The 14,514-nt window shown below is 48.1% G+C and overlaps 1 protein-coding gene and 1 pseudogene across 1 annotated transcript; both read right to left on the reverse strand.

The window, feature by feature from the left end:
- Nucleotides 1-1,265: 1,265 nt before the first annotated feature.
- Nucleotides 1,266-7,783, reverse strand: LOC135895784 ((3R)-3-hydroxyacyl-CoA dehydrogenase-like). The gene is made up of 3 exons (XM_065423950.1): nt 7,472-7,783; nt 4,428-4,624; nt 1,266-1,803 (listed from the first exon to the last, which is right to left on the reverse strand). The coding sequence occupies exons 1-3, from the start codon at nt 7,620-7,622 to the stop codon at nt 1,387-1,389; spliced, it is 765 nt and encodes a 254-aa protein (XP_065280022.1). The 5' UTR covers nt 7,623-7,783; the 3' UTR covers nt 1,266-1,386.
- An 806-nt stretch (nt 7,784-8,589) lies between these two features.
- LOC135895821 (U2 spliceosomal RNA) lies at nt 8,590-8,769 on the reverse strand (annotated as a pseudogene).
- Nucleotides 8,770-14,514: the final 5,745 nt, after the last annotated feature.

The following is a 14,514-nucleotide window of genomic DNA, read 5'->3' on the forward strand; positions in this document are numbered from 1 at the left end:
TTGCCGACCCTGAGGAGCTCCGACTTCTCCGTGGAGCATCGCAGTCCCCTTTCTCTGGTGTAGTTTTCCACGCAGGTCGCCGCTTCCTGCAGTTTTTCTTGCTTCTCTCCGAGGGATCCTTGGGTGACCCAGATTGTGACGTCGTCGGCGTATATCGCGTGCTGGATGCCTCGGATCTCCTTAAGTTTTCTTGCCAGGCCAATCATTGCCACGTTGAAGAGGACGGGCGATATGACAGATCCTTGGGGTGTGCCCTTGCACGGCGTGGGGAAGACGTTGCTTCTCAGCTCGCCCAGCCCCAGCGTGAACCCAGACGGTAGATGTATCTGTATATCTGAAGACAGTAAACGCAAACGACACATAGTGCAAACGTTTGAGTCCACAGGGGCAACGTACATTTACGGGGCATCAGTCGGAGCCCAACCGCAGCGTCTGTTCACTATCGCATTATCAGAACTCAAAGCTCTTGGCCAGCGCTTACAAAGAAACTGGCCAAAGAACCTTTCTCTTTTCACCCCCCACCCCTTCCGCCCGTGCAGGGTAGCCAACCGGAACTATCTATGGTTAGCCAATCTGCCTTTCTATGCATCTTTTTTTCTCTTCATCTGTGAGGTAATTTGCGGTCCTCTTGTAATAGATGTATGTATGTATGTATGTATGTATGTATGTATGTATGTATGTATGTATGTATGTATGTATGTATGTATGTATGTATGTATGTATGTATGTATGTATGTATGTATGTATGTATGTATGTATGTATGTATGTATGTATGTATGTATGTATGTATGTATGTATGTATGTATGTATGTATGTATGTATGTATGTATGTATGTATGTATGTATGTATGTATTCGAGACACTGGTCTCAATTAGCTACTTTAATTATGTATGGATGGTATATAACTGTGTTATGGAGTGTTTTCTGCATGTTATGTGTTTGTCTTGCACCTTTTGTGTATCATCATTTATCATTGTTTCCATCTGGCGATACCCTGGCGGGACAAGCAGCTCTCGTCCAGCAAGTACGTCGAGCAGCCATGGCCAGTGGAGTCCTGGAATGAGGACACCACCCACTCGACCTCAAGAGCAACCACCTCGATGGTTCTAATAAATGTTTTTTCTCTCCTCTCTCTCTTCTATCTGGATTAGCACACCGGAGATGCTGCCGGGTCAACACCTCTTCGATGTTCATTAAAAGGCCTCTCGAGCGCCGCAAACGATATAACGAAAATAGACTGAAACAGAATACGACCTCTGGCACAATGCCAGGCCACATATTTACTGCTTGTTTCGCATCTCCAGGTACGGTCACTGCGATCCCAATGCCTCGGACCACGTGATAAACGTCTTCCCCTGTTTTCGCAGGATTATCGAGCGGGCCTTCACATGCGCCAACCTCCCGAGACTTCAATCGCAGCACCCGTGACGAAAGAGCTCGAGGTTGGCGAGCACAGGAATTTGATGGCTTCCGCGACTTCTCTCGGTTGAGCGGTTCTTCCAAGCGGCGTCGTGGCGATTGCCGCTGCTCTCCAGCCTTCAGGCGCCCCTGCGGTCAAGGGGGTCTCAATCCAACCTGGCAGCACGGCATTGCAGCGAATGCCGTGCGCCGCCAGTTCTTGCGCTGCCGATTTGGTCAGTGCTACGACGCCGCTCTTGGAAGCGGCGTACGGAGCAGAACTTTCTTGGCCGGTCTTGCCAAAGATGCTGGCAACGTTCACGATGGCTGCACCTCCCTCGGGCATTGGCTGGCCCGAACTGAGCATGTAGCGGCTGGCTTCTCGGGTCACCAGGAAAGTGCCCTGCAGATGTGCAGGGTGTTTCAGCGAACACTTTCAAAAAAAAGTTGCCTGTGGCAGACAGCATAATTCTAGTTCATAAGGCCGTCTTCTCGATTACAAACTTAACGCGTACATAGACAAGAGGACCGAAAGAACGAAGACAACAAGCGCCGACTTAAGTATAAGTTAAAGGAACTCCACGTGCTCCAAATTTCCGGAGGTCTCCGCTACGGCATTCCTCATAATCAGATCGTAGTTTTGGCATGTAAAATCCTATAATTTAATCTAAAGAAAGCGCTGACTTCCAACTGAACTATTATTTTCAATAACAAGCATATATAACCAAGACACCAAGACAAAAACGCCCCCTCCAAAACATGAAGCCAGCATGAGTACGCCTTCAGAATGCAAACGGACCATGACCGCCCATCTTAAGATGAACGACAGCGCATATGCGATCTCAAGAAAGCAAGTTCTTTATCTGTTAACGTAATTGACGGCTTACTGACCGAGTCACCCTCAGCAATCGCTGCTTCTTCAATAAGTCCTGTACTTTCATTAGGGTGCCTAGCCAAGATACTGGTCTTTTGAAAAAACTGAACACACCCACGTTCTGCACAATGGACACCTAGAAATCCCTGTCACTCTTTGCGCACTTTATTGCTATGTGGTTGCAGTCTAACATTTAGACATCTACCTGTCTGCCCTCAGGGGCATCCTGTAAACTAAACCTTTTGAGCAATCCGTAAACTTTTTTCTGTTGTGATTGATACAAGAACTACGTTCCTTAGCAACATGATTAGTTCTAACGCAAGGCTTTGCCAGTTTTTTTAGGCGCAGAGAGAACTACATCTACACCTGCTTTGTCCTATTTCCTTAAGTTTGTGAGAGATCCCATGGTTGTACGGGAGAACAGCTGTTTTATTTCTTCGATCATGTACCCGAGGCTCGATGCTCTGAGGATCAATGCTTAACCTACTGCGCAACTCCCCTGAGACTAGGGTACTATTGCTAGGGTAGCCAGCTTCCTTCAAGCGAGCGATCGGCGAACTGAAACTAGGTACTAGTAAATGACAGGAGGATTTAATTTAGTGCAATATGCAAGCAAGTATCAACGATACCTCTCTTAATCAGTTTTGAAAGGGCGGATTCATAGGATAATAGAGGCTTATTGGCACGCGGTTCATACATCCAGTGTACATGATGCCGATTAAAGGATAGCTTTAGATCTATAAACCTAAGGGATCCATTTCCCGGAAGTTTATGCATAAGCGAGAGCGGGGCTAGGCATTCTTCAAACGGAACCAGTGTCTGCCGAACAGAGGCCACAACACTGCTGACCGCACAGTTGAAACAGGATCAGAAAATTGTCAATGGAACGAAAGGCTTTTCCGAACTTTGTACTGGCTTACCATGACTGGACGTTCCTGTCTAAATAAGCCAAATGTAAATCGCTCAACAAGGGAGCGATACGAGACCCTATGCATATCCCGCTTTTCTGAAGGAAGAAGTTCCCATTCCATTAAGCGAAGATTGAGGATAGCGTAAATCTGAAGCAATTTGTAATATCCGAAACAGAAACACTGCTCTCATTTTGGAACTCCACAGCACCAAAACTGAAAGTAGCTTCTTCCATAACAAGCAAGAGTGCCTGATGCGGAATATAATAATATGAGTCTTTAATATCTATGGATATAGCCTTAAATAAAACGTCAGAATTTTGAGAAAGGCAGTGTATAATGTCGGAAGATCCCTTAACAGAAACGGATCATTGGCTTCCAGTTTCTTAAGACGATACTGGAGCCAGTAAAAAAGGGGGTGTTGCCACATGCCTTTTTCGGAAGTTCAGTTTGTTTCAGTTACTTTTGTGCTTGAATGTATAAACGACGTTTTGTTGAGAAAGTAACTGGGACGCCAATGCATTTCTCCACAAAGTTCGGGAATTAATCATACCGAGAATTTGTTCCAAGTGCATTCGCCTCACGAACTCCATGGCTAGAATTTGTAAATTTCAATATGGGCCAGAAGGTAATTAGTTAAAAACATAATCAGTGATTTTCGTTAAGTTGTTAATTAGTCCATTATGCATTTCAATTTTTTCTGCAAGTAATATCCGCCTCTTCGAGTAGAACAGCTCATGAACTAGCATTGTACTACCTGCCACAGGCAACCTCTAAAAAATTTAGAAAATTTTCGTTGAAACACTCAGTATATGCTACAAATTAAAGGCAACATGCATGCGATATAGCACCTTTGAGTCAATTACAAAAGTTCTTTAATATGATCAGAAATTATTGCTGTTGTGTGTAACTGACAACATGCTACTAAGCGTGTTTAAGGAAATGGGAAACTGAAGGTCTAGAGAAAGAAAAGCGTGCTGCATTTAGTGATAATTTTAATTAGGTATAATGCAGAGACAAGAGAATTTGAACGTGGTTTTTATGGTGTGGTTAATGTAGGTAGTTTTGATGAGAAAGGAACATTTTCTGGGAGTTTTCAAACGAATCACTTTTGTGAAGATAAGAAAACAAAAATGAAAATGTTGAATTCCAGTGTATCAGCGCCTAGTAATTATTCACTATGGGTGATAAAGTCGCGAAAGGCCCAATAAGCATACCAGATGACACCGAGCGATCGCCACTCACCTTCAGGTTGACCCTGATGATGTCGTCGAAAAGTTCGTCGCTGCAGTCCACGATAGGTGCTAATCCTCCGATTCCGGCGCAATTGACGACGGCACTTAACGGCAATGCTTCGTACGTGCCTTTGATGTTGGTAAACAGCTGCTCCACAGAAGCGGAATCGCCAACATCCAGGTACATGGCCTGGTGCCTTGCATCACCTGTTCGGCGTCAATAATAAGTCAGTGAGCCGTGATGCTTCAAACAATATTGGCGACGACACCGACGCAAGGCAAAGAAAAGAGGCCGGAGACCTAACGTCATGCATATATAGTAAACAGGCAGCCTTATTCACTGCCTGCTATTGCATCGCACGGCATGGCAATAGTTGAGGTGTAAGGTATATGGCAACATGTCCGCTCAACGCACTGTTCTGAGCCGTAGAATCGCGGTTCCAAAACCACACCGGAGCAACCTGGTCCCTATAGTCTTGGCCACAGCATCGCTGTCAATCCGCGCATTCACACTGCAGTTGCCAGGACTCGAGACCAGTCACGTACATGTGCGAGATCGACGTGCAATACGACTCTCTCAATGCCAGAAACGATGACGGTTGGGGCCTTGGCCATCACAAAGCTCAAAATGTGTGGTTTTGCGTCGAGTGTACCAAGAAGGAAATCACCCCCTCTCTGTATGCGAGTTCTGCTTGTGTGCGAGTTCGGCCGATTCGACGCAAGGTGTGTTTGATTGTCTGCATGGAGGAAGTTGAGATGGTGGTGTAATGCGCATCAATGTTTTGAGGCGTGGGGCATAAGGTATTGAGATTCTGTGCTTAGGGGAAGGATCGCCTTTGAAGTTTTTATCTAATGAGATTTCTTTTGGGATATGTATTTCGGCTCAAACTTTGGAGACGGATCCACGAAGTGAGAGACTAAGATGGAAAATCCCTATTCCTTTTTTTTAATGCAGATGTACGTCTTTAGCATTGCCAGTGTAATAGAGTCAACCTAACCTCCCAATTTGTACTCAACCCGCCGTAGTTGCTTAGTGGCTACGGCGCTTCGCTGCTAAGCACAAAGTAGCGGGATCGAATCCCGGCCGTGGCGGCCGCATATATATTGCGGCAAAATGCAAAAATGCCAGTGTACCGTGCATTAAGTGCACGTTAAAGAACACCAGGTGTTAAAAATTAATTCTGAGTCCCTCACTATACCATGCCTCATAACCAGATCGCAGATTCGATTAGTAAAACCCCAGAATTTAAGTTTTGTTTTTATTTGGGCCCCATTTGACATTACCAAGCATACAGCTAAGTCTTGTTAGTGTGGGTGCAGCTGATGGATATCTGATGGACGTAAGTATAGGCGGTGAGGTTACGACGACGATGCTTAAAGGTGAAAACTGTTATTCAGAGGACAACGGCAACTCATCTAGTCTAGCTGCGATGTTTATCCGAATACCGTCGCTCGTCAGATATAAGGCCACGTTGCCAAGGCTAACAATGTCCGCCTGTAGGTATTTTGGGCATCCAGTACGTCCGATAAAGCGGACTGCGCCGGTGCACAATCTATAACAGTCGGGACGTAGCAACCACGCGATACCACGAGCGAATCTCTCTCAGAAGTGGAACCTAATCGAAAATGGCACTCAAAGATCAAGCAAAGGTCAAGAAGAAGCGTTAGAAAGAAGGAGAGTAGGGGTTAAGAGAAATATCTTGGTGGAGGATAGTAGGTTCATATTCAATATAAGCTTCAAACCGAGGGTCCCGTTGAAGTCATTAACTTTGGGACCCTCGTCTGCATACTATCTGTTACATAATCATTGTTATCGAATGGATAATAAACTGGAACCGAAACAGAACCGAGGACACACAGAAGAAGCCATGCACCACTCGACAAGAGCTGACTGCCAACTGAATTTTTATTCAAAGATTACCAACCTTTTGTAGATGTGCCCAGAAAAACAATGCGTGCACTCTTACGACACAAGCTTAGAAATTCTCATTCAACAATTAACGCTCTTTTTTTATTTGACATCGCTAGAGAGGGCGTACTTAACTTATTTCCGGCCCTTTTTTATTTAGAATGATTCCATTTTTTATCTCCTTTCTGTCTTTTTTGCTTTCTTCAAAACTGTGGTCTTCCCGAATATGATACTACAGCCGCACTTTTCACAATGGCCAGGTAAATGGTTTCCGCACGCCCATTGTACACTGTACCCAAATGCTGTCGTTCTCTGAACAAAACATCATTTGGCAATCACTGCATCTAATGCGGCTTGTGTTTCTTTTTCGCTCGTTTCAGTCGGGGTCTTTTCAACTTATATTGGGGAAGACAAAAAAACGAAATAAATCATAAGGGCATCTTGAGTGCGCTGTCCCATGGTCCCCATTTATTGAAGGGGGAAAAGCTACCTCTATGAAACGTTCCCTATGCCATTTCAATAATTCCATATGTTTTCCGTATTCTTTCCGTATATAGTTCTTACGGAATCTAATTCCACGCAATCTAATCTTGCGGAATCTAATTCTAATTCCATACAAATTCCGCTGAGATGCCATAAGAATCGCACGGAAAAACATTAAATTATTGGAGTCCATGCGGAACGCTTAATCAAGCATACTTGCTGTAATATGTATCTGCCAGCACTAAAGGCTCATTCACACCGGCGACTACAAGGGGTCGCGCGACTAAGTTTATCGCAAATAATCGCTTCGGTCGCAAAGAGACTGCTTTGGGTAAGTAGATCGCTGCTCGATTTTTCAGTCGCGCCACCGCAGTCACAAACCCATACTGAACCGCACTCACTGGCGCAGGAACAGTACAGCTAGGACGTCTGTATAAGTTGACGCTTATTTTACGTGGTGATGGCGGTGCCAACTGATGTGAACGGCATCAACCGCGAGACATTTCGGTGTGACGATGGGCAGGTAGTGCGGGACGGTGTGAGCACCGTCCACCGCGAGTTGCTCCTTGATCGCCATTCGCGTTCAGTCGCGCCACCTCTCCGGGTAGGCGGCATGAACGAGTACTAAGACGTGGATGCATATGGAGGATTTTTCGACTGACCTGGTAGAGAGCCGGCGACTTTCCTTGCGGCCTCGAGCTGTTTGTCAGCGACTACCACTACAGCGCCATCTTCGGCCAAGACCTGGCAGACGGCCGCGCCAATGCCGCTGGCGCCTCCCGTCACCAGGGCCAGACGTCCGCTTAGAGACATTGCCGCCGCAAGTTTGCTCGATCAGCGTAGCGATGTGCGCACTGACATACCCCTATACCGTCAAGCAATTGTGGGCTCGGTGCCAAGGTCGCATGAGCAGATTACAAAACTGTGCGCGCGCTTATCGGTGTAGACAGATCCGCTGTGGGTCTCAATTACGGACAAGTGGTGCGCCGACAAAAAAGGTAGCACTCCCTGTTGACCCAAGCAAGTATGGGTGATCCTTTGCCCAAGTTTATTTACATGCAGAGCTCGGTTGTCGCGTCTGAACGAGGAGGAGGAGGAGGTTGTTGGCTGCAGGCGAACCTATAACCCTGGGAGAGTTGCCAGGAATTGCTAAAGCCCCTCAATTTTAGGAATTGCTCCGCCCGAGCGCTTCCTTTCAGGAAAGTTGAAACCACATAACAGCTGTAGATACATCGTTCAATGCGTCGTCATTGTTTGTGGTTACTAACGTTTAGCGGTCTGATTTCAGGGCATTGTGCCGGTGTGTGGGCGGACCGGTGCGGCGTCGTGCGTTGCATGGCCTGCAAGCTGCGGGCTTGCGTCTTGTACCGCCTTGCTGTGCGCGTCACCTTTTCGATCCGTCTTATACGCCCCGTTTCTGTCGCGTCTGTTTGAAAGAGCAACTATTTGGGACGGTGCTTTTACAACCTCAGCTGTTGAGAAGAGTTTAGGTAATTATAGCAGTAATTAATAGTATGTTGCTTAATTGTGAAAGCTACAATTGCGCTTAGGTTGATATAACTGCATCACAAGCGTTGACATAAATAGCGCACACGTATGAGTATATAGCTGTAACTTAGAAGCTGAATATTTGAACATTCTGTTGCGACTATTAAAAGGTCACCCGCTGAGTTATTTGGAACGAAATAAGAATCCGAGATATAAATGAATCGTTCGCTAATGATTTTTACAGAGGAGCTGTATGTGGCTAGTTTCCAGCGGATCGACGTCCGTAGACCCGAAACCGCGGGCTGATCCCGAAGATAGTGAAATACCGGGCCGGACCTTCGGCGGAGGTGAAGCAGGCTTCAAGCACTCTGCCAACTTGCAAAAATAAGTTTATATTTTCGATCCAAATACGACCCGTATCGGATATTAGACTGATAAGAACAGATACTGCACTTTGACCCGCATCGGCCATGTCTACGTTCGCACCGCCCTCTCTTTGTCGGCGTTCCAAGCGCTTGGGTCTCCTTTCCACTCCTTGCGCTCTCCCGTGGTAGCGGTTCCGTCGAAACGTCACACATGTATAGTTTCCTCCGTCTCCTTGGAGCGGTGGTCCCCTCGTCCGCGCGAATGTGCAACACACGTGTCAATATAAAAATCACAGTAAGTGAGTCCGTACGCATGTTTAAAATTCTGTGTCACCTCTGTGTCGTATGCTAAACAGCTTCGCTGGTCATCCGCCTTCACAAGGCGGAATGCCTCATGATTTTTTTTTTGTGTGAAAGTAAGCAGTGCGTTAAAAGGGCCTAGGATTGGCGTAGCGTCATCGTTTTGCTTCTCTTTGGCAGTCGTAGTGAAACACGAGGTCAGCGGAAAACAAGGGGCCTTATCCCCACAAGTGAAGCGCAAAAGTGTTGCGCTTCACTTGTGGGGAGGCCTTTGTTTGCCAGTAATCTCGTGTGTAACTGTGTACAAAACACCGTCGGTCTTATAATCATATCTTGCACCGCATTTTTTATATCCTTTTTTAGAGCGAAACTGTTAGCCTCTAGTTGGTCGGGATTTTACGCGTCCGCGTGCACGATTTTGCTCACACAAGAACGAACAGCAGCTGGAAGCCTTTGTGTTTAAGATTCCGCGTAACGGAATTATTTTTTAGAGCGCAGCTCTTTGGCGTCCGTTCCTGGGTTTCGCGTCGTCGTCGGCGTTGTCGTCAGCCTCGTAACCAGCTCCGCCCCCCTTTCATCCCCCCAGCGCTAGCAGCGACCGACTGATACCGCTGGATGCCGCTGACGCCGCTAGAGAGTCAAGATAACGTGACTGCATAGAACACCGTCGCCGCCATGCAGAAAGAGGAGGAAAGGGTCCCCCCCCCCTGTTCTTGTGTGGCGGATAGGGTGCTCTTCAGTTGCCGACGCGCCGGTTATTTCACGTAGGCCCCGGCACGTCGACGAATACGTGACCACCTTCCCACGGCTAGACCTGGTTCTTAGCGCTGCGGAAGCGAGGGTATCATATTGTTTGTGTCGGCATCGGCGGCGTTGTCCCTGAAACCAACTCCGCAGCTGGGGTTGACTCACTATCGGCGTCAGCGGCATCAGTCAGTCGCTGCTATCTCTTCCCTCCTCCCTTTATCGTGTTGTCCGCTTGCTGCGCGCGCTTCTGCCCCCATCGTTTGCCGCTGGGTGTACACGCCGCCCCCCTCCCCCCTCTTCCTGCGAGTCTCCGGTTGTCAAAGCGCCGGCTCGAACTTAATTCCTTCCTTCGCTCCTCCTCCAATGCAACCCCTGTGCGGTGGCAATCAGAGAGCCAGATCGGTGGCGGCGGATCTGTATATGTGCACCGCCCGAGCCGAAATTGCCGCTGCCGTTCGCCCTGTGCGGTGGCAATCAGAGAGCCAGATCGGTGGCGGCGGATCTGTATATGTGCACCGCCCGAGCCGAAATTGCCGCTGCCGTTCGCCACTGCGAAATTATCTGCCAGTTCTTTCTGAGCCGTGAGCGAGACGACCGATGGAAGTCCTCCGTCTGCTGCTGCTGCTGCTGCTGCTAAACGAGCTGCCAGAGCAGAGGCCCAGCGCCGTCGCCGTCAGAATCCAGAGGTGCGTGCCGCCGAAGCAGAAGCTTACCGTCGCCGCCGTCGAGATGATCCAGGAGTACGCGTCGCCGAAGCAGAGGCTAAGCGCCGCCGCCGAGAAGACCCTGCCGTTCGCGCCGCCGTGGAGTCTTTGTTAAAGGAATACGTGTGAAAAATAAAAAAAAAACATTATGTGATAGCGCATACATGTGTTGCTCGATTTCTTTGCCTCAATCTATCGAAAAGGTGAAACAGCTTATTTGCTGCGCTCAAATTTCGCATTAGGAAGTAACGTAATCGTCGGTAATTTTTTCGTATATCCGAATTACAATCCGATGCTATCATGATTGCAGGTTTTGCATAAGTCCTATTTTGCAAATTTCCTCACGCATTCTACTTTGAGATATTCAATTAGTTCAATATCGCTTGGCGTAGACGGAGGGCCTAAACGAATGAGGATGCATGCAGCTCTAACGGCTCCGCCGCCTATCCGAACCACACAGTCTGAAGCAATCATGTCTGACTTGCGTGTAATGCTATGTTCAGACTATGTTCGTAAGGCGCCGATTTTTCGTAACATACGTAAGCGGAAGCGCAACAAGCGTATGCGTCTAGTTCAGACTGCGAACGTAAAGGTACCAACGTGCGCAATTCTCGCAAAAATCGTGGGTGAGAGTGTTAAAGGGTCGGCAACATTTACGACCGTTATGTTACGACCGTTGCGACACAGCCAATGACCGATAAGCTTTCGGCTTTCAACAACCGGTGACGACACTTCCGTCCTCCCGTCTGCAGAACGCTCCGGGCGCGGGAAGTGCCATTCCGCCATTCCGTGCGCACGATTGGCTGTGTTCGTGAAAATTTTTGCAGTGCGCCTTGCGAGACTGTTTTCAGTTCATCTGGTTTATCCGCCGAGGAAATCGATGGCCGCAGATGCGTGCTCCGAACTTCGATGAGTGGTCCCATTAGGTTTTCAAGGAAGCGGAACAGCTGGGGCGACATGCGCATGATGTTATGAAACATCGCAGCGTCACCAACTCGGAGCTTGGCGAAAAGGTTGTGAAAATCGCCGTCCACAGCCCTGTCGAGAAATACTTGCCGCACCCAAACCCTTCTGCGTCGCCTTCGTCGTCTTTGGGCGATTGAATACATGACTATAAGTTTGTTTTGAGCTTGAATTTCTTCGATCTCGCCAAGCGCTCGCATGTTGGCAGGAGCCATATTGGACCGCTGGTGACGTCGATTCTGCAGCTCCAAATTTGATTGGCCTGTTGTCAAAGCCGTAATTTAAGCAGCAGTAAATGTGAACAAAGGTGCCGGCTTAACTGCCATAACGTTTTTTACAGCCGTTACGTTCGATACGCCAAAAGAGCTGTTACGCGCGTTACGACCGTAGTGTGAACATAGCATAAGTCGTACTTTACGCATTTTATGCGAAGCATATTACGAGAGCTCAACCCAGCTCCTCAGGCGCGGCGGTGTCGCCTTCAATACCACGTGACACCGTGACGTCACGACAGAGGAGAAACGGTGCTCCAACTCGCGCCGTCGCTCGCGGCGTCGCGGCGGTATATAAGCAGCTGCGCTTGCCTCTGCTAGACAATCACGAGGTGAGATGCCTCCTGGAGACAGAGCTGCTCGTTGGAATGAGAAGCGAAGGTTGCGGCGTGCTACAGAGACTGATTTTCTAGGTGGCTTTGGCTCAACTCTTGCTAGATGGGCTGGGTGGGAATCGAACCAGGGTCTCCGGAGTGTGGGACGGAGACGCTCCCACTGAGCCACGAGTACGATGCTTCAAAGCAGTACAAAAGCGCCTCTAGTGAATGCGGTGTTGCCTTAGAAACGAGCTGTTTCTAAGGCGTGCGTCTCTTGCTCAGGCGCACATTTCGTTGCCGCGCCGAACGCTGCTTTGCTCGACGCTCACCGCGTCCAATGCGGGGCGCGTAGTCGCTGCCCTGTAGCCCATTGTCTTACACCCCTTGGCGGGTCGACGGGAACGCTGTCGCGTTGCACTCTTGAAGGCGAAGCAGTAATGCATGAGTTGTTTCTTCGTCTAGCCGAACCAAATATAGCCAAGCAACAGCAGTTCACCAGGCTAAACAGTGGTTCAACAACTAAAATAAAGGCTAGTATGCTTCGCATCCTGGGCTTAACCTTAGCTAAGCCACAGCCATTTTTTTTCTGACGCGTTTTACTTTTAGAAATTCATTTAGTTCAGAAATGTACTATCGCACGGCGTAGGGCCTCGAAGAATGAGGATGCATGCCGCACTTCCGGACGCATGCATGCGGGCGTGACGTCGTCAACAGCTTTGCTGTACATCCTCTTTCGCAGGGCGAAATGGAGGTGGATTTTTTTATGCGAAGCATATTACGAGAGCTCAACCCAGCTCCTCAGGCGCGGCGGTGTCGCCATGAAACCACGTGACACCGTGACGTCACGACAGAGGAGAAGTGGCTTTGGCTCAACTCTTGCAAGACGGGCTGGGTGGGAATCGAACCAGGGTCTCCGGAGTGTGGGACGGAGACGCTACCACTGAGCCACGAGTACGATGCTTCAAAGCGGTACAAAAGCGCCTCTAGTGAATGCGGTGTTGCCTTAGAAACGAGCTGTTTCTAAGGCGTGCGTCTCTTGCTCAGGCGCACATTTCGTTGCCGCGCCGAACGCTGCTTTGCTCGACGCTCACCGCGTCCAATGCGGGGCGCATAGTCGCTGCCCTGTAGCCCATTGTCTTACACCCCTTGGCGGGTCGACGGGAACGCTGTCGCGTTCCACTCTTGAAGGCGAAGCAGTAATGCATGAGTTGTTTCTTCGTCTAGCCGAACCAAATATAGCCAAGCAACAGCAGTTCACCAGGCTAAACAGTGGTTCAACAACTAAAATAAAGGCTAGTATGCTTCGCATCCTGGGCTTAACCTTACCTAAGCCACAACCATTTTTTTTTCTGCAGTAGCAACCGCTAAGCAACGTCCAAGCAGACGATGCATGCACATGATGGTTAGCGAATACGACGGAATTGCTAGCTCGTTACCTCCGAGATTTTTTTCATTGCGCCGCGCACCTCAGCGAGTGACGCCTGATCTCGGAGGTCATGCCAAGGAGCCGCCCTTTCCAAGTCGTGCTTCATTACCGGCGTGCAGCAATGCCCGCCCTTCTTCCTTTATCTTTCTTTTTAGAGCGCCGCCCTCTCTCTCTCTCTCTCTTTATCTTTAGAGCACAGCTTTTCTGTTTTGGTCTCTCTTTTTTTTTTTTTTTTAGAGCGCCGTCTCTTTAGACGCCCGTTCCTAGATTGAGCGCCGGCGTCCCTGTATACGTAACCGCGCGAACGTGCTCGTACCACTTCTCGCGCGCTCGTCATCGTCTTCTTCCACAGCTGGCTCCGATGCCGTTCACCATGCCAGCGTTCCCATACTGCCCCTCCGCCTTCGAAGGTGCTGACGGCACTGGCCCGCTGCCAGTCGGTGCAGTGATTTCGGTCTCAAATTCTTTGTCTGAATATATCGCGAAATGAAAACGCGTATCGAGGAGACTCAAATTTTACATCAGGGAGTATCGTAATCGTCGGACGCTTTTTTTTCTTTCGGCAGTTTGGCTAAAGTTAGCTGGGACACCCTGTATACCTATATGGATGTCAAGTTTCCCTTGTGCGAATAATTGCCGCAATTATTCAGTAGCTACGGCAATCTGCTGCTGAGCACGCGGCCGTGAGTTCTTCTCCAAGAGTCAGGACGCATTAGTTGCATGCAATATAGCTCGCGTACCATGAATTGTTAAAAAATTCTAGGTGGTGCAAATAATTCAGTAGCTTTCAAATATGTCAGCTCTAATAGCCATTGTGTTGATATAAGGCGTTATAGTTCACAGATACGCTTCTAGGCTATAGCTTCCGTATGCGTCTTCCCACAGAACTCACTTGGTAATTATATTGATTATTAAACAGTATTCATAGATAGATAGATAGATAGATAGATAGATAGATAGATAGATAGATAGATAGATAGATAGATAGATAGATAGATAGATAGATAGATAGATAGATAGATAGATAGATAGATAGATAGATAGATAGATAGATAGATAGATAGATAGATAGATAGATAGATAGATAGATAGATAGATAGATAGATAGATAGATAGATAGATA

Source organism: Dermacentor albipictus, chromosome 4 (genome assembly GCF_038994185.2).
Source record: "Dermacentor albipictus isolate Rhodes 1998 colony chromosome 4, USDA_Dalb.pri_finalv2, whole genome shotgun sequence".
Classification (NCBI taxonomy): domain Eukaryota; kingdom Metazoa; phylum Arthropoda; class Arachnida; order Ixodida; family Ixodidae; genus Dermacentor; species Dermacentor albipictus.